Source organism: Acomys minous (assembly GCF_964271855.1).
Source record: "Acomys minous genome assembly, chromosome: 12".
NCBI lineage: Eukaryota > Metazoa > Chordata > Mammalia > Rodentia > Muridae > Acomys > Acomys minous.
This window is the reverse complement of record NC_140493.1, coordinates 45,422,873-45,445,784: the sequence shown is the minus strand read 5'-3', so window position 1 is coordinate 45,445,784 and position 22,912 is coordinate 45,422,873. Positions and strand designations below refer to the sequence as shown.

At 41.1% G+C, this 22,912-nt stretch overlaps 1 protein-coding gene across 4 annotated transcripts in view; it reads left to right on the top strand.

The window, feature by feature from the left end:
• Nucleotides 1-22,912, top strand: part of ADCY8 (adenylate cyclase 8) — a 210,137-nt gene that overhangs the window by 147,982 nt on the left and 39,243 nt on the right. For 3 of the 4 annotated variants that reach the window (XM_084747915.1, XM_084747917.1, XM_084747918.1), the window contains 4 exons: nt 3,080-3,180; nt 9,830-10,031; nt 12,204-12,293; nt 21,428-21,600. In XM_084747915.1, coding sequence (XP_084604041.1) covers nt 3,080-3,180; nt 9,830-10,031; nt 12,204-12,293; nt 21,428-21,600 — 566 coding nt within the window. The remainder of the gene's footprint in view (nt 1-3,079; nt 3,181-9,829; nt 10,032-12,203; nt 12,294-21,427; nt 21,601-22,912) is intronic. The other variant, XM_084747916.1, reaches the window with a different exon arrangement.

Genomic DNA, 22,912 nt, shown 5'->3' with positions numbered 1-22,912 from the left:
ACAATTGATCAAAGGCAATGAACACAACCCACTCCGTTCATGAGATTATCATATTGCTCACAACTAGACACAAAGCGCATAGTTCAGCTTTGGGGAGTTAGCTACCCCATTGCTTTCCCTGGCAGCGTCCTCTCCACCATGTGTGGGATGGAGGAGTGTGGTCAGCTCTCTTGTTCTGTATTGGAGATGGAGAATCCTGACGAGTGGGATGTTTTCCTTCTTCCTCACTGAAGTATGTTTTTCAAGACTGTCTCAAGGACCGGGCCAGAGGAGGTGAGAGGCGCTGCCTGTCATATCTACAGCTAGCTTCTCTGACCATCCCTCTGTGGATGGAGAATCTGGAATGGACTTTGCTTCCACTTGACCATGTAACCACACTTGGATTTCTCAGGTCACTTGTGAGGGATCTAGAACCCATTTGCCCTCATATCTCTGACTTATTCTAGTGACACCATTTCAGGAGACTTCAGGGCCAACATCCCCAGACCCCTGTGAGTGACTCTCTTCTAGGTGATAAGCATGAGAAAAAGGAAGCCTAGTAGATATGCCCCAAGCACCATAGCTAGGAAGTGTAGAGGCTGAGGTTCAAAGGCATGTATGAAGCTGTGTTCTGGGTTATGCCATGCTCACAACTGAACTATAGAAAGATTAGTATGGTCAGATGAGGACCTAAGAGATGAGACAAAGAATTCTAGTTTGGTAAGGCGGAAACATATAACAAACCCAATATAGCCATTCACCCAAGTATTCAGACCTTCACAAGTCAAAATGCAGCTCAGTGAATCAGCACCCAGCCTCAATACTGTAACGTCCTGAGCCAATTAGGGATTTTCTTTTCATACGCCCTCTCTCCTCCTTTTTCAAAGCCACAATGCATTCCACTCTGAAACCCAGTACTCTATGTTCTATTGACATCAGTGGCACAGATATTTCTTTTTGTGGCTGTGCAAGGAGCTGAAATTCAAACATGAAAGTGATAGGATGTTTCAGCACTGCAAACCTTACATGTCCCATTTGGCAGAAAAGATAAGTGAAGTTCAAAGAAATTAGTTTTATTCATAGAGAAATACTGTTAGGGCTGGAGAGAAAGTTAAGTCTCCCTTCTTTATTTCACCAGCTTGCTATTTGGATAAAATGACAAGCATAAAACTTTCTGAAGCTTTAGTTAAGAACAATGATGAGTATGCAATTGTTTAAATGTCATCACTAAGAAACTTTCCTGAAAGGATTCACGGGGACTGTTTAGCATCTATAAGGAGAAAGATTCTCCCCATGAGAAAAGGCCAGTGAGTGGGAAGGATCCCTAGATAAGAGTAAAAGCTTAAACCTAGGCACTGGAGCATGTAAGAAGATAGTGTCTGTGATATAGGATGCCCTACACAGCCTTAAAGACAGAAAACCTGCTTCCCTGACAAAGCTGAGGTGGCCACTCGACGGTAATCAGCAGACATTTGTGTACAGGTAGGGTATTTTACAGAAAGGATTCTAGAACTAGTAAAATGATGGCCTATCATAAGTTCAAGAGGTTGGGATGCTGATGATAATGATGGATGATGGTAATAATGATGAAAATGAAGAATTAGGTTCTCTGAGGATTGAGGGTGATGTTTGTAAAATCCCAACACTGGATCTATATAATCAAATCAGTGAACCAAAAAAAAATTAAGTTGTGTGTAACCAGATATCATAAGGAAGTCATACATTTATCTCGCTTTGGATTATGTTTTATAACTAACTCAATTTTGTCCTGTGTGGGTCATTCAGATTGTCCCTGGTCCTGCCCAGAAGTATTGGTAGTTATTAATAACATGGATTTTCTGAAGTTTTATCAGGAGAAGTGTGGCTCATGGTGATTCTTTGGGGTTCCTGATTCCCCAGGTTGCTCACTAGCTACTGGTTAACCTCAGAACTTTAACCATGACTCTGAGCAGTAAACTCCAGTCTACAATCTAGACCACACCCAGAAATCAACAACAGTTTGAAAATCCTGTAACTGTTATTTCAAACCATTAATCCAATACTTTATTGGACTAGTCCTGTCATTTCATTGACCTGACTCAAACATTATTATTTATTGTCAGCAAAAAGCCAAGAAGTTGTGAGAGAGACACTGACTGGCAACCTGGGTAAAGTTACTCTAAAATTCAAACCAAGGATGACAAAGTTGCAGTGCCAGATTTAGCTTTGTGCCTCCTTCCTCATCCCAAAATAAGTCAGTCTGCGTTTTGTGTGATCTACAGCAGCAAGTCACTAGACTTTTATGACAGTAAGGCAAAATGTGAGACTTGGAAATACCTGATTCTGATGCCTTTCACAGCTTTTTAAGTGCTCTGTGCCTCTTTCTAAAAACACTATTACACAACTTAGTGATTCCACAATGGTCTGGGAGATGAGGCAGGAGTGAGGCAAGTACAAATCTCGAAACTTTGAGGAGCTTTTAGGCCAACAATGAAATTACTGAGTACTCTGGGTAATCAAACACTGTTACTACCACTCCCAGGGCTGCCTAGAGTGGACAGCAGAAGGCTGTCCAGCATATTGGTCTACCAGCCTCGATTTGTCTTCAGTAAGACAAGATGCTACAGCACTGGAGACCTCGTTGTCAGCTTTAAACGCTAAGATTCTGTGACATTATTCTCCATGACTCTTATTTAAAAGAAGATAGAAAGATTCCCTGGTAAAAATATTTGCCCGTGTCCCCACATCTAACAAGAAAACTTCAGACAGTCCACGTGAGCCTGATCTTCAGCATACATGGCAAGGGCTCATCTGCTCTGCTATGTGACAGCAGCTCATGGGGCATGGGCGGGATAAGCCCCGTAAACCCTTACAGGCCCTTTCCTGGGGGAGGGGTTATTAATTCCTGGGGTTTCCGAGGAATCTTTGTGAGTGGGATGAAGATACTGCCCTGTGAAGATTTTAGATGATACAGCCTCCTAGGAATTCTTCCAAAAAGATACTGCATTGTTGTTGCTTCGTGGTGTTTTCCTTTAACCTCACCCTGGTGGAACTTATCTCCTCTTCCAAAACCTTAGCTCTGCTACAGAGTAATTGATTCTACTTTTTTTTTTAATTACAGTATTCTCAAATGAGGGATGAAGTATTCAAGTCTAACTTGGTCTGTGCATTTATCGTTCTTCTGTTTATCACTGCGATCCAAAGTTTGCTTCCTTCTTCAAGGTACGTATGAAAAGACTAAGATAGCAGCTGAAAATGCCTCTGTGAGGTGATGGGCCCTCACCATCAAGATGCCTCTGTGAGGTGATGGGCCCTCACCATCAAGATGGCTTGGTTCAAGTTCAGAGTTTAATCTGACTGGGTCCCGAACCTAAACCCAGATGCTCAACAATTCTGAGTCTATTCGTACTGCTTTACTACATATAATATTTATCACTCTGCCTAGGCAAAAATCTTCCCCAATATTAATAAAATAACATCCTAACCTGGAATAGCCTGTGTCCCTATTGAACACCAATGCAGAAAGCAATGAATTACAAGAGTCTCAATCACTTGTTCACTTGTCCACATAAGTCATTCATAGTCCCATCTTCACTTCTAGGTCAGCAACCTTGAAAGTCAACACTACAAACATACGTTGGCTGGTCACTTACAAACACTTCACATATAATTACTCAAAACCCCTGTGACAAGCTCACAATGCAGCTACTAGACAGAGAAATAGAGGATGGTATAGAGAGCACTGAGCTAGAGAAGGAGGGTAGGAAGAATCAGAAGTGCTGACCTGACCATTTTCAGTGTGATTTACAAACTGTGTTGTACTGCACATCTCACTTCTTTTATACTTAAGTTTCCTCATCTTCAGAACAGAGGTAATGAGGGGATAAAAAGACTGCTTAGGTTACCAAGAAGAGACTTGATACCCTATGATCATATAGAGGGGGAGGTAATCCCCCTCAGGAACAGTCATAGGGGAGGGGAATAAGGGGAAATTGGGAGGGAGGGGAGAATGGGAGGATACAAGGGATGGGATAACCATTGAGATGTAACAAGAATAAATTAATAAAGGAGGAAAAAAATTTAAAAAAAAGAAAGTATAGATTAAAAAAAAGACTGCTTAGTGGGTAAGAACATATACTGCTTTTGCAGAGAACTCAAGGTTGGCTTCCAGCACCTATGCGCGTGTACACACACACACACACACACACACACACACACACACACACACACACAATTAAGAACAGAATAGATATTTTAAGGGTATTTTCAAGAATGAGGATGATAGTATCCTCTTCTCTGGATGGCCACAGGTAAATCAATGGTGTCAATTTGTGGCCATTCAGGCTCCATCTCCTTCCCTAGGCAATATATGTGTCTATTAAGTTAAGAGTCCTGACCTCTCAGTTACTTCAGTATCAAATATGAGATCGCACTCACCAACTCTTTGCAGATTCTGAAGTGTCATACAAACGCCATCTTTGGGTATGACCTGAGGATCTGAATCCTATTGAACCCCAAGCTGCTCTGGGCTGTTCACTCCACGGCACTGATCTCTGCTTCTCCAGCAAACATTACTTCGCACCACCACTCCAGTCTGTATTCTAAATGCAGACTTCAGAGAATAACTAGAGCTTAATAGCTAGAGAGGACTCAGAGCTGTTTGGAAATCCCTCGTCATTCTCTGTGAGACTCGATTTCAGAAAGGAAAGGTTTCCTTGCCTCCTCATGTACAGCAACAACGCAAAAGCAAACTCAGGACCCCTGGATGCCTGAATGGCTCTCTAATTAGATGAAATGTGCAGTTTGATGCTGTAATGTTTATGTGAACAGAGAGGGCATGCTGCAAAGACTTTCAGAGGAATTTTACATGTGGCACCAGCACCCAGCTGAGAAAGGCTGTCTTTGCACATGTATTTAAATACCTTTAAGATCCTGAACTTCACCACAAAGAGAAATAGAATGTGTCTGATGCCTGCTTTTATTACTCTATTTAACCTTGAAGACTTCCTTAAAGTGTAAGGCCAAAACCTGTGCCGTTGTAGGCTTTTAAATAATGCTCAGAGGAAATTAGACAATTACTTGGTGTCCATTTTGGAACTACAAGTTCGAACGTAGGAGGTTTTTGTCTTATCCCTTAGCTACTCTCGCCATCTTTCACATCATTTCCTCTTCCTCAGCAAATCCATAAAAATGCCACTTAGCACTGTGGCACGTTTAGGGGATTGTCCGCAAAAACTCTTTCCTGTAATCAATCTTCATTGTATTCTCCTGGCCTCCTGCTCCCTAAAGACACTGTGCAAAAACGCAACGGTGAAATGTATCACAAAGCATTGGTTTTATAGATTTCCAAACTAAAGACTATGCAAATCTGTGGTGACAGCTGGAAGAGATGAATCCAGAAACCATTTGCTCTCCATGTTTGTTCTTAATCTTTACCTGCCCTGAGAACTGTCTTCAAATTCCAGTGGGAGACCTCTCCTCTGACGCTGGGAAACACAAGTTTAAGACATGACCACCAACACGAAAGGGGGAACATCAGCGTGTCCCTTCTCTGGGGAGAACATGGAAAACATGCCATGCTTGGAGACATGGGTGACAGTCCTTTTTCCAGTATTGGCTGTTGAAGATAGCAAGGACATCCACTGTCTACACAGAAAGCCCAAGTCAATAACTGTTCACTGAATATCTGCACTCTCATATGTGTGCCTTGGGTCATGGAAGAACCTGAAGTAAAGTTGAATCCTACACGATGAACAGGCATGCCCCCATTAAAGTCCCCACAGAAGCAGTGGGAGTATAGGGAGGCACAGAATTATACAGCCCAGACTCAAAGCCAAGAGCCATCCTTCTAGTCCCTGTATATAAAGATGTAAAGACACCCAGGAGATCTTCAGGTTATCACTTAAGACTGAAGATCTCCTGGGCATCTATAAAACTTGCTCTTCCCAGTTTATTTCTTCCTCACCCTTGGATAAAGGACATGCTTAATTTCAGAAGCTTCTTCATGTCACCAAGACACATGAGCTGAGCAACTGGCTTCTTCTTCTCTTGTGGAGCTTCTGGAAAAAGTGATCCACTTGTGTTCTTCATATGTCTTTGCTAAGTGCCAGTGAGCAGTGTGGCCTTCCCATGGAGCGTTTCTTCTGCCTAGACCTCTTCTGCCTAGAGTCCCATCTGCCTAGACCTCTCAAGAAACTCACTGCTCCATAGGCTCATTGTTTCTATCTAGATGCCCACAGAAATTCCTTGGGAAAGTGGTCCATAAAATGAAAAGTACAATTTTAAAAATTCTGAAAATAATAGCTAAGGCTGTGAGACTATCATTTTTCTAGCCTTCCTATTACTTAACCATGTAAAAATGTATGCAGCTCAACAAGCATGAAAAATATTCTACAGAGATTTTTGGATCTTGCCCTTTGGAGATTATGATATTGAAATGCTGGGCCGCAAGAAAGTAGAAATGCCCCAGGAATCTCAATCTGGAAGAGAGACAGTATAAATCCTGGGCCAGAGAAGGAGTCTCCCAGACCACCTTACTGTAGAGACAATGATGGGCAGCTTACATATACTTACCTCTGACCCTCACTTAAACCTCAGCCTTACTTTAAGACTCCACAGATAGACATAGGCAAGGAGTGGAGGGTCACTACCTCTCTTCCCAATGAGACCACATGGAATAAACCTTCGTTGCCTGCCTTCCATTGTTAATGTGGCAGTATTGACTGGCTTATGGAGAAAGAATGGGTTATTAGAATATAGAATATAACCCCAAGTCAAGTAAGAAAAGAGGTTGACATCTCTGGTTACTCCGTCTCTGTAAAGTTCTTTTCCTCCCATTCACAGACACCATGGCCAGTGTATCTGACAGCATTCCTTCAAGTCCTTTAGATTCCTTCTTTTTTTTCTAGCCTACTAGATTCTTTATAAACTAGTCTCCAGCCTCACCACTCTCTGATGTGCATGTGATGTGCATGTTCTAATTGCCAGATCTTCAGCCATGCCCTGTTCACTCCAGGCCCAGAAGTCCATAGCTATGCCCACTGCTGTCTCTACAGTACCTAACTGTGTCCAACATAGTCGCAAACAAATGCCAAGTCTTTACCTTTCCTCTAATCACTTCATTTGCTATACTTACCCACCTACAATGATAAAAGCAAAAGCATCTCATATCTCTACATATGTCCCTACAGACACCCACACAGTGCCCACTAGATTGTCCCCACCGCTGTCCCTGAACCTTAGTTCCCTGTATCCCTCTACTGCTGAGTCCTGTCTCAACTGTACACATCTTCTTCTAAACAAGTCTTCAGTTGTCTTTCAAGTCCACATGTCTGACTAGGACCTTCCCTGGTGTGAAAGCTGAAGCCTATAGGGAAAACCCTCCTAGCACGCAGCAACTTCTGTCCAGCTTCATAGCTTTGCAGCTGTGGTCCTAAGCTGGCTGGTTTTTGTATCAACTTGACACATGCTAGACTCATTTGAGAGGTAGGAACCACATTTGAGAAAATGCCTCCAAAAGATCTGGCTGTAGGCAAGCCTATAGGGCATTTTCTTACTTAGAGATTGATGGGGGAGGGCCCATCGATTGTGAGTGGCACCATCCCTAGGCTGGTGGCCCTGAGTTCTATAAAAAAAAAAAAAAGCAAGCTGATAAAAAAAAAAACAAGTATGATGAGCAAGCCAGTAAGCAGCATCCCTGCATGGCCTCTGCATCAGCTCCTGCCTCCAGGTTCCTGCCCTGTTTGAATTCCTGCCCTAACTTCCTCCAATGATGAACTGGGATGTGGAAGTATAAACCAAATAAAGCATTTCTTTCCCAACTTGCTTTTTGTCATGGTGTTTTATGACAGCAGTAGTAACCCTGACTAAAACAGGACATTAGCAAACTCCACACACACTTCCAGCTCTTATTCTTCTGCTACCGTGGTGACAGTCTCCCTTATGCCTACACTACAAAAAAAAAAGTCTCTTTATCCTGCACAGACAACTCCAAGTGTTATCTCCTTCTTGAAGCCTTCCTGGATTACCTTTCTTGCTTTCCCACTGATAGCTGTTTATGATTTGTAAGAGATCACAGTGTATCGTACTTTTTGTCATTTTAATATCCATATTCTCTATGTTACAATCCCTTAGATGGTATGAAAGATATGTTTCTGGTCCTCGTATCTTGTTGCCTACTCTATGCATGAGAAAAAAGTATATAGTGTACTATATATACTAAAAACATAAGTGTATCCCTCTCCAAAGAGATTAGACTAGCAGCCAAATGGTGTGGGATTGAAGACTTTAGGTTCTAGGTTCAACATTCATCAGCTAAATTACACATGAAAAACTCCCTTCCTTTGAGCTTTAAACCCTTGCCTGGAGAGGGGAAAACCTCTTGGTTTCTTTTGAGGAGTGGAAATTAGATATCATATCTACGTGTAGTGATAGCACGTAGAGCTCAATCTTCCTTCAGACAGAAGGAGGGTAAGAGATAGTGTCATAAGCACGGGTGTACAAAGCACTAGCATACAGGAGACCTTAAAACATATAATTTTAGGAGGAGACAGAAACTCCCTGGCCACTTCGAGAAAATCACCTTTTAGCAATTTGCAACAAATTGCTGGCTGAGAAGTAAGAAAACAAGAGATGCCACCGTAGATCACAAACAGTCCTAGAATGGAGGACAAGGGATCAAGCTCCAAGGACAAGAGTAAACATTCTTGGTAATGAATTGGTTGATAAGAAAAGAAAGTGGTCGAAGACACTTCCAAAGACAGACTATTACTAATAGATTCCTATGTTTATGGCAACATCCTGACACCCTATGGAGATTTGCAATAGGCACAGGCTTCCATGGGACAAAGTTCTCATGAGGTCTTGAAGCCTAGGATAAAAACTTAGAAGGAATGTTAATGCCTTAACAGTGAATATTTACTCTTGCCCTAAACTATAACCCCTATAGATCAAATGGCTTATAATATATTCCATGCACCCACTGAATCCTGAGTCGATTTATGAGTAGGAGCACAGACTGAGAGCGAAAGAGTCATAAAATCCACCGTGAAAGGGGAAAGGATGTAGTGGGTATCTCCCACAGACAGAGCAGTGTGGCTGATGAAAAGCTATGGTATAATGCTTTAGCAGCAGATGGCCTATAAAAGGGGCTGGGGGCTCAGTGGGTAAAGTAATTATCATGAAGGTGTGAGTGAGGACCTGAGTTCTTATCCCCAATACCTAGCAAATGCCAAGTACGAGTGGCAGAATACTGCACTTCTAGCAATCAGGAGGCAGGAGGAGAGGTAGGGCATTCCCAGAGCAACTTGGCCACTTGGAATAGGTAGTAGATAGGCAAGTTATGGGTTCAAGTAACAAGTTTCCCAATACATAGGAAGGAAATAGTCAAGAAAGACATCTGATGTCAGCCTCTGCCCTCTACACACACATCCAGAAGTGTACAAACACATACCACACATTTGCACCTACAAACGTGAACAAACATACAAAGTTCATGCACACTATACACGCGCACACATACACACACACACACACACACACACACACACACACACACACACATTCATACCAGAAAGAGGAAGAAGGGAGGGAGGGAAAAAGGGAGGAAGAAAAGAAGGGAAGAAGGGAGGAAGGGAAGAAGAAGGGAAGGGAAGGGAAAGGTAGGGGAAGAGAGGAGAGAAGAGAAGAGAAGAGAAGAGAAGAGAAGAGAAGAGAAGAGAAGGAAAGAAAAGAAAAAGGTGAAAAATAAGGGAGAAAGAAAGAACCAGAGAAACAAATGTTTCTTACAGAGGAACTGCACACAGGGAGGGGAAGGAAGAACATGAACAAGGTTGCCAGTGCCCACATGACCCATATTCTGTGTTTCCTGCAGGCTGATGCCCATGACCATCCAGTTCTCCATTCTGATTATGCTGCACTCCGCCCTGGTCCTCATCACCACAGCAGAGGACTATAAGTGTCTGCCCCTCATCCTCCGCAAAACCTGCTGTTGGATTAATGAAACCTATCTGGCTCGGAATGTCATCATCTTCGCTTCCATCTTAATTAATTTCCTAGGAGCCATCCTAAATGTTGTAAGCATCCTCCAAGCCCCTCGGTCCTGTGGTATCTAGTGTAGGGTCCAGAATTAGAAGCTTTTAAAATGCAGCAGTGTCTTGCATTGCCCTTCCTTGGTACCTTGTCTTTATATGCCAGTCAACCCCATGCTCAGGGACAGAGAGAAAAATAATAGGCCCCTGTCAGAACTGTGTGTTTTACTGTGGGTAATCTATCTTTAACCCACCAGGGGAGGTTACCCCAAAGGGCCTTCACTGGCCTTCAATCTCCATACTGTTAGTGAGCAATAAATTATAATGGTAAACAAAAGTTATTATTTAAGCTGAGTGTGGTGGTGCATGTCTTTAACTCCAACACTCGGGGAGGCAGAAACAGGCAGATCTCTGTGAGTTCGAGGCCAGTCTGGTCTACAAAGTGAGTCCAAGACAGCCAAGGCTACACAGAGAAGCCCTGACTTTAAAAACCAAATATTAATTAAGTATCAGAATCTACCTGCTATGTGCCATGCACTGAAGAAGCACTTTCACATATTTTTTGTATTTAATCCCCACATAACCCCTATGAGGTAAGTCTCATTTATCCCCCACTTTATGGCTGAGGCAACTGAGGCTCAGAGATATGAAATAACTTACTAATAAGGTCTGTCTGACTCCATGACCCATGCTTACCCTAATGTGCTAAAATGCATCTCTGGGAGGAGGGCACAATGGGGAAATGAAAATAAAATAGCTGTCATTTACTGTTACTATGTGCAACAGGTGGGTATTATTCTCCACATTTGATGGATGAGGAAACTGCATTAAGAAAGGTGGAATATCTTGTCTATGACATTCTAAAGCCTCATGTTTGATGCAGTACATAGAACTCAGATGAGACTCCAATTGCCATAATTTTCGTGGTTGTTTTGATTTGATGGTCCACATTTCAGTGCTTTTGTTTCCTCTATATAGTTAGATCACGGAAGCAACAGGTATTTTCTGTGTATATACAGTCTGTGTTATCTGTGGCCTAGACAGTTAGGTATTTTAGAGGTGCTTGATCTAACATTGGTCATAACCTTGGCATGTGGAGATGGTCTGTTTAAGTCTATCATGTTGTAAATAAATGTATCACGATGCACTTTGGACCATGAGATAATGTCCCTGAGCAATCAGTAACTCAAGCTGTAGATTTTTCCAGGGGTTGACATCTGATTTGGAGGCTTAGACTGCCTCTAGTTAACTGTTTAAGTTTTGTGGTTGACCTTGTTATAAAAGGAAAAGAGACACATAAAGGAAAGACCATTGTCCCATGATGTGATCATCTGATGAATGTTATAAAGAGCAAGGCAGTTCAGATTAATGCATGCAGAGCCACTGACCTACATGAAGTGAAGTAGTAGCTAGGACATCGATTCTTGATGAAGCAGATTTGCTGGGGCGCAGCATTTGGAAAAGACTCCGGTGGCTCTAGGTTGAGATAACTGCATCACTGTGGCAGGGAGCTGGGAGGCTTTGGAGTCAGATACACCTGCATTCAGTTCTCAGTGCTACCCATCACCAGCATGGTGGCCCTGGACAAGTTACTTTACTTCTCAGAGTTTCATATTTCTCGGTTGTAAACTGGGGATAAAAAGAGCATCTACCTCACAAGTTGATTGTGGGGCTTTTTGAACAAAGTGTCTGGCACAGAGGAGGTTTTCGCCCAGTAGATGTGACACTGGAAGGTCAAAAAGCCTTCAGTAGTAACATCTGCCATAGGAGAGATACCCATCACTTCGATGCTAAGAGTCTTAATAGAAAATGAGCCCCTTCAGGTCCCTTAAATTCTCCCCACTTTGGATCTGGAGACAGTCTGGATCTGGAGTCATCCCAGACCTCTTCCCTAACTGTCCATCTCTCTTCTGTGCCCCACAAACATACTCCAGTATTCCCCAGTGACAGGGCAAACAGCCTTCTTAACCTAGTTTCATGACTGACTTGCAAAAGCTTTCTATGAGCCAGTGGTGTTTTTTTTTTCTCTTTAAAATAAAAGAGGTGAAAGAAACTGATGCCTCCTCCTGGCAGGCAAAGCCCTTCTGGGCCCTCCTACCCCTGGCTTTGGCTGAAGGCCAACAGCTGCTAGCACACTGCTCCGCTCCCAACACACACTGACTGTTGTTCCTGTGTCTTTTTGTTTTTTTGTTGTTCTTTTATTTTTTCAATCCGCAGCTGTGGTGTGATTTTGACAAGTCGATACCTTTGAAGAACCTGACTTTCAATTCCTCAGCTGTGTTTACAGATATCTGCTCCTACCCAGAGGTATTTATTTGCAAGCTCCCAGTGGTGAGAGATGGATGAACATCTCCATCAGCTCAGGGGCAAAGAACTGGCCACAGGGTCTTAGAGACTGCTCCAGCACCGATGTTCCTCCCGCCTCTTTCTCTTTCCTTTCCTCTTCATCACTGCCTTTCCTTCTGCTTCTGTCCTCTGTTTCTCTATCTTCTTTCCTGCTCTCTGCTCTGCATCTTTTCCTTAACCTGCCTTCCCTGCTTCTTTCTCTACTCATCTTTTCCCTTCTTTCCTTTTCCACCTTTCCCACTATCCATTAATCTATTTCTTTTGTCTCTTTCCCTCCTAATAATTTTTATCCGATCTCACCTACAAAACTTGGTAGGAGAATGTGTCAGGGTCTCTAAGATCAGCTATTATGTCTTGCTCCAGCAGTGTTAAAGGGGAGGGAGAGAAAGAAGGGGAGGAAGAAAAAAAGGAAAGAAAGGGGAGAAAAGAAAATAAGGAAAAAGGAAAAAAATAAAAAAACAGATAAAGGACAAGAAAGAAAAGAAAGGCAGAAAACTACAGCTAAGCCTATGTCAAAGTGGTAAGAGAGTTTACAGGGAACCACTGGGTCTGAGAATATCCCATCAGGATGCCTGTCATCACATGCATGCTTAGCCCTCTCTTGGTTACAGGGCCACTTACTAGTCCATAGAGCTTAGGGTTAGTCTACACGATCTTTTAGTCTAGATCTGGGTTTATTAGAGTAGAAATTCCAGGTCAGGAAAGATAACAGCTGGTGGCCCGGAGAGACCCCATAACTAATCCCATATTATGGGACCACAGGTATACTTATTTCTGAAAGGTGGCTTTTACTCTGAAAGCCCTTCAATGGGTGAGGTGAGAAAAGGCTCCAGGTAGTCTCTGTGCCTAAGAATTGGACTGACAACCAGTGAATCCTCCATGTACACCTATAAAAGACTGTGCTAATGCCACCATGTTATAATAATAAAGCTAGAGCTAGTGATCAGAAGGTAGCCTGCTCGGTCCTGCTCTTACCTTCTTGCCTTGCTTCTTTCTCCATATTTCCTGCCCTTGCTTTCTCTTTTAACTCAATTATAATGGCTTGGTACTGGCCCTTGTAATATAGCTTCCTTAGTCTTTATCCTACTCTAGAAGGAGAACAGACTCTTCCTGGGGATGTGCAAGGATGGATGGGGAAGACCACACTACCTGGTTCCTCTCAATGTATGAGATTCTACGTGATACTAGATTCCTAATAACTTATTTTGAAGCGTATAGAAAGTGTCCTATCATTGAGAGGAAAGGAACGCTCAAACGTGGATAGTCAGAGCTAGTCTAAGCTGGAGTTTATATCCAATCAAGTCAGTCATAACTTTCTCTGGTCTGTTTCCTCATCTATGAAATGGGAAAATACCTGTCTATTTACTTGCAAGTGCTTAGTTCCTGACATGTGTCTGAAAAGAAGAAGGTGTTCATGCTATGCTCATCTGTGTCCCCTATTGCTCTAAGTCAATATTCTATACTTGAATGTACATCAGAGCTTCAAGTGTCAGGATCACAGCATTCACTGAATTTTTTTTTAGCTCTAAGAAAGAGGTGGTCATGCTTTGTGATCATACATTTTTGTCTCTGTGCCTCAGTTTCCGTAAGTATAAAATAAGGATAAAAGTAATTCTTACTGGGCAATTATGAATATTAAATAAATATTCATATAAAGAACTTAAGGAATGCTTGACACAAATAGGATCTATTTATTAAATGCCTGTTATTATTTACTATTTCCTGTTGAAAGAACTTATGTGCACTATCAATATACATTAAAATAAGCATTCACAAATGTAAAAATGTATTCATAAATATATTCTAAAATAGAAATACAATTCAAAAGATCAAATGAACATAAAGTGGAGATTTAGAGTCTTCCTCTATAACTGATGAGTCGTCTTACTTAGGAGTCAGCAAACTAAGTCAAAGAATTAATTCTTCAGCTGTGATGAGCACGTGACTTGACCTACAGTTTGCCACTTCAGTCTGCATAGCTAGGTTTATCTCTAGGCTTCTGTCTGCCAAAGGAGAATAAATTAGACTTTCAGAAATTCTGAAGGCTTAATCTAGCTCGGTGCACTCACAAAGATCTGTTCCAAAGCAAAACATGCCATTTCTCTGAGCCTTGGTTTCCTCTGCTATAAATATGATGTTTGCACATCACCCTGTGAGAAACCATGCCTAGTTGAAAGCATGCTACAAAATTGGATGATCTGTTATAAACACAAAGCTGTTACATGATGCAAAAATAATAATAATTTAGCTCCAAATTGGAAGCCTGTCACTTACTGGAAAAAAAGATAAAGAAAATCAGTGAAAGAAACCATGTTCCAACTGAGTGAGAAAAAGACATTGGTTTATATAATGCATGTAGTTCACATGTGTAAACCAGAAGGTTGTCATTTCAATGCCTTCTTGTGGTTCACAGGAGGCTCAGAGGAAAAGCCTTATGTCAGAATCAAACCTCTATACTTTGGTTTCTGTCTGCCCAAAAAGATCATGTTTGTAAGAGAGAGTAGCCAGGGCTTGCTGTGGAATAAAGGGTCCAAGAGAGCAAGTTCTCCAGTAGAGCTTTGACTGTCTGCATCCTGCATCCTAGAGTCACTTTTTTGAGTTTATCTGGTCTTCAAGCCTCTCCTTCCCACCCCATCACACACACACACACACACACACACACACACACACACACACCAGTGGCATCATCTTAGTACCCACACACCATTCTTTGTATCTTGATCTATCCACTTAGGACATGTTTCAAACCCCTTCATATTTATAAAATGTTTTAAGAAGACCAATATTATAATGTTATTATAAAATTACCCAAAGACTAACCTCAAGACAGAACCTACTGTTGACTTAACAGTGTCTAAGATAAATAAGGCATCCTTCTGATGAATAAGAGGGCAAGGTCTCCATTGCTACCTGGGGCAAATAGAAACAATAAAACATAACACATGAAACAGTATCTTTCAAGACACTAAACACCTAGCAATGAAGACGATGACTCCCAAGAGGTAGGAAGCAAATGGAGTGAATCCTGGCACGGTATGGCCTTTGTTCAGACCATGCCTCAGAGAAGGGAATCCAGCTGAGACACCATGATTTCTTCCCTTGATAATAGACAGAGAAGAGTCAGGAGAGAGCAAGATGGCTTCAAGGCTGCAGAATATACCACCATAGAGGAGAGGATTGCACAGAGAGACTCAGAGAGCTTCAGAGTATCCAGCCAGCACAGGCACAAGAGAAACTATGGATGGGGAAATGAGCATCAGAATGAATTAGTATCTGCAACTCACATGGGCTGAAAATAGTGTGTGTCCCCTTACTGAGTAAAACACATCCAATCCACCAGACACTTGGCAGTGCAGGGGCTAAGGCTTCAGTAGTTTAAGATATCTTTTCCTAGATTATATCCTGTTCTGATTCTTGTTTTTAAATTCTGTACATGTAAATTACAAAAAAATGAAGTTATGTTCCTGTGATCTTCTAAGATCTCAGAATGAATCTTGAGAATACTCATAGGAATTTAAGAACACCCAGTATTTAATAAAAATAAAGTCACAGTTATTAGCAGCCAATCAATGATGACCAGACATTAAAAGGAAGGAACTAGGATTAATAATGAAGGGGTGGGGAAATCAATGAATGGAAATCAAGACAGAACTGGCTGTATATGTATAATATGAGACAGATAATAAAATGATCATTATAATTTATTCTATATGTTTAAAAACTTGAAAGATGATATAGAGTTCAAATGAAATATTTAGAAGTAAAAACTTTGAAATGTAAGATTAAAGCTACCCTGGAAGTAAGCTAGTAAGATTACACATTATAGACCAAAAAGAGTAAAATTTGTAAAAATAGTATTAGAGCTATCAAAAATAAATTACCAAATAAAACTAGAATTAAAACCAAAACTAAGACCAATTTTAAGCAATGTAACACATGCATAATTTGAGTCCTCTCTCACATAAATTTTTAAAAAGGCAAACTAAATAATTAATGGGCATTTTTTCCAAATTTGATGAAAACTATAAATCAAAAGTTCCCTAAACAAATACCAGACACAAGAAACATTAGATAAAAAAGAAATATTATATACACACACACACACACAAATACACACACACACACTCATGCACATACACACACACGCACACAAATCAGATTGCTCAAAACTAGTAATAAGGAAAAACAAATATTAAGTGAGCAAATCAGGATTAGATATACTAAACACCAAAAATGATAAGAACCACAGTATAATTTATAAAAGGACAAACATAACTATTTTAATTTAGAGTAAATCAAAATACAATATTGTAGCACAACATGAAACATACGCGCACACACACACACACACACGCACATGCGCACACACACACGCACACACTCACACATTGCTTCCTTCCTATGATAACTCAGTCCAGTAACCAGCTCAGAATACTAGGCAGGAATCTCATGTGCACCAGTGGTGAACCCTAGATTATGGCAGCTCCATTCCTTGAATGTTCACAGAACTCAGGCTGAGATTCAGTGGGAGCAACTTCATGCTTTGCCTGCATACACTTACTGTAGTGCTTGCCACATGATCTAGAGTTGCTAGAGATCAGGTTGTGTGAGAGTCAATTAATGTATGGATAATTCCTTTTAATCACAGAGTCTTTTGAAAGCTGTCTTCTTGATTTCTTTCTTTCCTGAAATGTGAGTTGAGGATGACATGGGTTTGGGTAGTACCCAGATGGGCTCAGAAAGTTCAGTCTGTCTGATTTGTGTGTGTAAATACTCTTTTCCTTCTCCAGTTGTGATGGTGTAAAGTTCTTCTTGCTCCTATTATAAGAGGAAAACATTATGTGTTGCCAAGGTAATTTATGGTATGCTATGATGATGTCATAACATGAATATTGTGCCATTCAGTTGGAGCAGAGTAGATCTTTAGTTAACGATTGTGTTAATCAAAGCATGCTTCAGTGGCATGGTTGACCCTCAGTTAACAATTATATTAATGAATGCATGCTTTCCTGTGTAAAGAGTTTGTTTCATGCTGATAGAACCCTTTATACTTTGTCAAGCCATGTGAGTCCAAGACTTTCAGACTTAAAGGAATTTGCTTTATTCATGATTTCCCAGGTCAGGATGTCATCTAAGAGAAGGGAGAATTGAGTATCCAGAAATAGAAAACTTCTCCGTGGACATACCCTGTTCCTTAGAACTGATGAAAGAATAGCATCTAAGCTTAAATCCTATTAACTATTGAATAACACGGGATATATTAAGCCATTTCTAGAGTGCTTTGCATAGAATATGTACCCAACAAGTGTTTGATTGTACTCACTATGTATGCTCTTCACCAGCTCACCCCTGAGACAATATACATCCTCTCTACAAGCTTGCCTCTGTTTAACACTGAACTCATGTAGCATTGCACCTCACACTGCCAACATTTGTGATTGTAAATCTAGCAACAGTTCATTCTCCATCTAGAACTGCCTTCACTTTCCTCATATGCCAATGGATGCTGCAACATCCAAAGATTTATAAAGGTCAAATTATTTTATTAATGAGTTTTCTTCTGCATAGATTGTCTCATTCCTTTTACCTAAGATAATTGTGGATTTTCCTAGGACAAGTACTTTATAGTACTATAGTTATACAACTTATATATGAGCAAACATTATAAAGGGATGATCTGATATAGTTTTAAACAGATTTTACAACACTCTTTTCTAAGATGGTTGATGCTACACATCTGTTCAGTGAGTGAGTGTCCCTAAATGCTGTTGTACTAATGGGCAGAAAAACTGAAAACAAAGCACAATTTTCACAATCACCTCCACAAAAGAGTAACACACACTGGATTCCTTTGAAATGAAAAAAGTTAGTACTATTCTCATACACAGAAAGTTGAATTCACATACACTTCCTGGGGCAATAATAAAAGTACAAAGACTATATTTTGCCAGACAGAAACCCAGTAACAAGTAATGCGGGGTCCAGAATCTATCATATTATTTTTAAAAACATAATTTATGAATCTAGACCCAAGGAAAGAGGTTTTTATAGTGCTTCCCAAAGCTGTAAAGCTTCTGGAGCCCCCGCTGTTTTCCTCTGATTTATTTCCTGGTCTCACGTCCCACCGTTCATTCAAAGTAGAAAAGGGACAGAGAAGGTAGCTCGGAAGGTATCTCATTGTCTCTCACGCATCTTGTATTTAGCACTTCCAGAAGTCTCAACTTTAAAGTAGAAGTTTAGCTAAACCATGCAAGTCAGTGAGTTGATTCCTTGTTGTGGAACTGAGGTAAGAAGAACCTGCTAACACAAACGACTGAGACCATAAAAGAGAAAATGTCTAATCCCCTGTGAAAGTATGACTTCAGATGCTGAGTGCATCTTCATAAGGCCAGGTGGAGAAATCAGGAAAACAACATATATTGTGTTGTCCTGTGTTACCGACTCTCCTTATGATTAGCTGCATGGGTCTTTTTTCTTAATCAAAGAAATTAATTCTCCTGACACCCTGTTCCATATACTCTGGAATTTAGGCTATTTTTGTCTTCTTTTTTTTTTTGCTGTTCATCCCTTAAGGTCCAAAACAAACTCTCCTCTTCTGTCTCTTTAGACATACCTTCTCTCCATGAAATATGCTTGCTCCTGCCTCTATACAACTGTCATGGCTGGTCACATTGCCACCAAAGTACATTTCTATTGGCATTTTCATGTCTGCCTCATACTTATCTTTTTACTATGATTTCCTCTAGGGCCCAGCCATTTCTTGTTTCTTTTTTTTATCCTCATATACCTACCTATTACCTACCCTGATTACAATGGGCATTCAATAAATACCTACTGCACTTTTTATTCAACCATTGTTCCCCCCAAAATTCTTGCTCCAATAACACAATAATTTGAATAGATTGTTATGTTATTCATGATTTACAACTTTAAATGACACCGTCACACACTACCCTGTGCTATTCTGAAGACAACAATGAACCAAGACCATTTGGATCTACCTTTTCATCCCCATAGCCTGTGTTAAAATGGAGCATACTAGAAGTTTCTCTGGATTGGAAAAGTTGTGCAAAATAAACTCTTGCATTTGGTCTCTTCACAAACAGGTTCCTGAACAAAGGCATCATGATGAGCTATATAGAAACTTTGCCAAAGACCTTAGAAGGCAACTGAAGATAGCTTATCCTCACACTAGGTACAAGGCTTGATAGTTAACAGACAAGGCAGAGGAAGCACCAAATAAAAGCCTGAAGAACAGAGACAGTTCCAGGCTCTCTTCTGAGCCTGCCCCATGTGCCAACATACAAGGGGTTGTCCCCAGTGAGAAATCATCTGGAACACTGTCTACTTTTATGTCTTTCTATTTGTGGAAATGTTACATAAGTGATCTAGTATCACTTAAGAAATTGATACCACTTCTTCGATACCCAGAGAGTTTTAGAAAATCTGAACTATCTCCCCATCCATATAAAAGCTGACTACTTATATAATAGAAGAGAGAAGAGACTGTGTACATAAAAGAGCTGTAGCGTTATCAAACCCCACATCGCCAATGGAATCATACTCATGCAAACTGGCCATATGTAGATGATCAAGACCCTTCTTTCTAGGGTCAGGATCATAAACAGTTTATTTAGCACTACGTCCATTGTCTTCGTAACCTATACAATGAGAGCTGTGAGTCCCATCCTGAACAGTTTCACTGAATACTTCAAGAAAAAAAATATGCATTCAGATTTTGAGATCAAAATGGGCCTTTGACAATATGAACTGTACTAGTCACAATCTAAGCCCAACACCTGGAATATGCCACAGTAGTTCTGTAAAGGAAATAGGCCAAGGTGTTTCCTATGGAATGCTGAAAGCTGTTTGTGTAGATACTGGGAGATGGCTTTGCTATTCAAGTTCTTGGGTGTATCAAAATTCGTAATTTGAGAAGTAATGCTCAGCACAATGTGGAAGATGTCATGCTAGTCTCTTGGGGGTACAATGTAGGTTGTGGGTTGCTTCTCAGAGGAAAGGTCACCCTACATGTGAAGAGTTGTAAAGCTCACGTCACCCACTGAATGAGATTTGAGCAAAAGGCCACAGAGATGTGAGAGATGGATTTAGAGAGGGACAGAAGAGCTACTGTGAGAGCCTCAGAACTCTATTGTGTGGGAGACAGAAGATTTTGAGGGTTTGGAGAGCCAAGAAAGGATGTCTAGTGAGGAATAACATGGTCAGATGGGTGTTCCAAATATTCTAGGTAAAGGAAGAATGAATGCAAGTGTGTGCTTAGGGATACTGAAGGGAGTAAACCGAGTCATATGGAAACAAAGGGAGGGTAGGGGCAGGATTGCTCAGTGGATAAAGGCACTTGCTGCCAAGCCTAATGATCTGGGTTCAAATCCTAGAACCCACATGGTTGTCCTCTGACTTCCACATGCATATTGCGGCATTCATACACATATACACACATACTTACTAAATAAATGTGGGGGTTTTATTTTAAAACAGTTCCCAAGCTTCCTCTGAGAATTAATGGAAGGACAGTGGGCGGAGAAAGCTGGTGGGTGTGAGATCTGTCAAGGGAGTAAAGCAGAGCCTAAAAACTAAAGATGACCAACGGTGGGACATGGGGAAGAAGGAGGCATCAAAGATAAGACTGAGAAGGTGGAGAAAGTTCTGAGTCATAAAAAGCCCAGCCTGCTCGGCTGGGGTTCTATTCCCGGCACTCACATGCAGCTCACAACCATCTGTAAATCCAGTACCACTGACTTTGACACTGTCTTCGGGCTTCCATGGGTACCAGGCATGAATGTAGTATGTGTACATGTGGACAGAATGCATAAAACACTAAAATGATAAAAGCAACTTTTTAAAAAGATGAGACCGAAAGGGAATAATGTGAATGATGCTGCCATTCATAGAGACATGAGGCAGAGACCCAGGAGCAGGAGAAGGAAACATTCAATTTGAATTCCAGGAGGCCCCAGACCTCTCAAGGGAGATGTTCAGAAAAGAACTGTCTAACGAGGCCAATGGGCAGCATAGCTAGGAGAGAGACCTCAGAGTTCGCTGTGAGTCTGACCACTTTTGTTCTCTGTTTGCAGTACTTTGTCTTCACTGGGGTGTTGGCCATGGTGACCTGTGCAGTGTTTCTCCGGCTTAACTCTGTGCTGAAGTTGGCTGTGCTGCTGATTATGATCGCCATCTATGCCCTGCTGACAGAGACCGTCTACGCGGGCCTCTTTCTGAGTTATGACAATCTGAACCACAGTGGAGAGTAAGTGCCCACCACAGTGTTTATGTACCCAGCTGTGGCGGAAATGAAAACACTGGGCAACTGATAGTCATTACTGAAACAAGGATTCAGCTCAAACATTGTCCAGCTTACAAGTCTAGGAAAAATCTAATTTTCATCATATGAACTATAGGCTACTTATAATAATTATTCAAAATTTGCACCAAGTCCGATGTGGTATCTTAGACTTCCTCCACACCTGATAATTACTTTCCTCAACATTAGCAATTCTAAGGCCTGTGGGATCTAATTTTAATTTGGCATTAGCAATATCGGTAACGGGAGCCACTGTGGACTGAGCATTTACAATCCTTCATCCTTATTTCTGAGATATAGAAAAATCCAAGAAGTGATGTATAAGCCGAGATTCCTTAAAGTACAGAGCCTAAGGTAATGCTGCTACAATTCCAGGAGAGTGAAAGTGAGAAGCAGACAAGAGAGAAGAGGCCGAGGGCCAATGATGTATGCAGAGTAAGTTGTCGAGAAATTCACCTGGTGCCTTGGAAGGTCCACTCACCCAGCTATTAGAGGTGCCAGCGGGGGTGGAGAAAAGTGCCTCAGAGCAGCATAAGGGACAAGAGTTTGTCTTCTGGCTCCCTCATCCTCTTCCCCCTTTGACTTCAATCTCTGGATATATTTCTGTGGACATTACATGACCTACTCAACAGTCAGGGTGTCACACCAGATCTTGTCCAGAGAAATAGTAGAAGGAAGCAGACATTAAATACCAAGCTGCCTGAGATCAAGTAAAGGAAGCACATGTGCCTAGCTGAGGCCAGAATAAATTTCAAATACTCTGAGAGGATAAAGGCCAAGACAAGTCAAAAAAAAATCTCCAAAAGTGTCTAATCTGCCTGTTCATGAGTCATGAAAGTAAACAATAACAATCAACAATATTTATTTCATATTAAAGAACAAAGTATATCAAACACTTCCCTTACCTGTTCAAATTCCCTTACCTGTTCAAATTCCCTTACCTGTTACTAATATTGTCTTTCTCCCAAGAACAACCAACTAATTCACTGAATAATGGAATTTTTATTACTGTTGATTTTTTTTTCATTTTCATGCATGAGTGTTCACATGTGTGGGGGTGTACATGTGTGTCACATGTGTATTTGAAGGCCTGAGACTGGCGACATAAATAGTCTTTTACCTTATTTATTGAGGAAAGTTCCATCAAGGAAATCCTCCAGAATGACTGGTCTCACTAACCAGCTTGCTATGGGGACCTCTTTCTCCACTGTCCAAGGCTGAAATTTCAGGCAGACTGCTGTGCCTGCCCAATAATTAC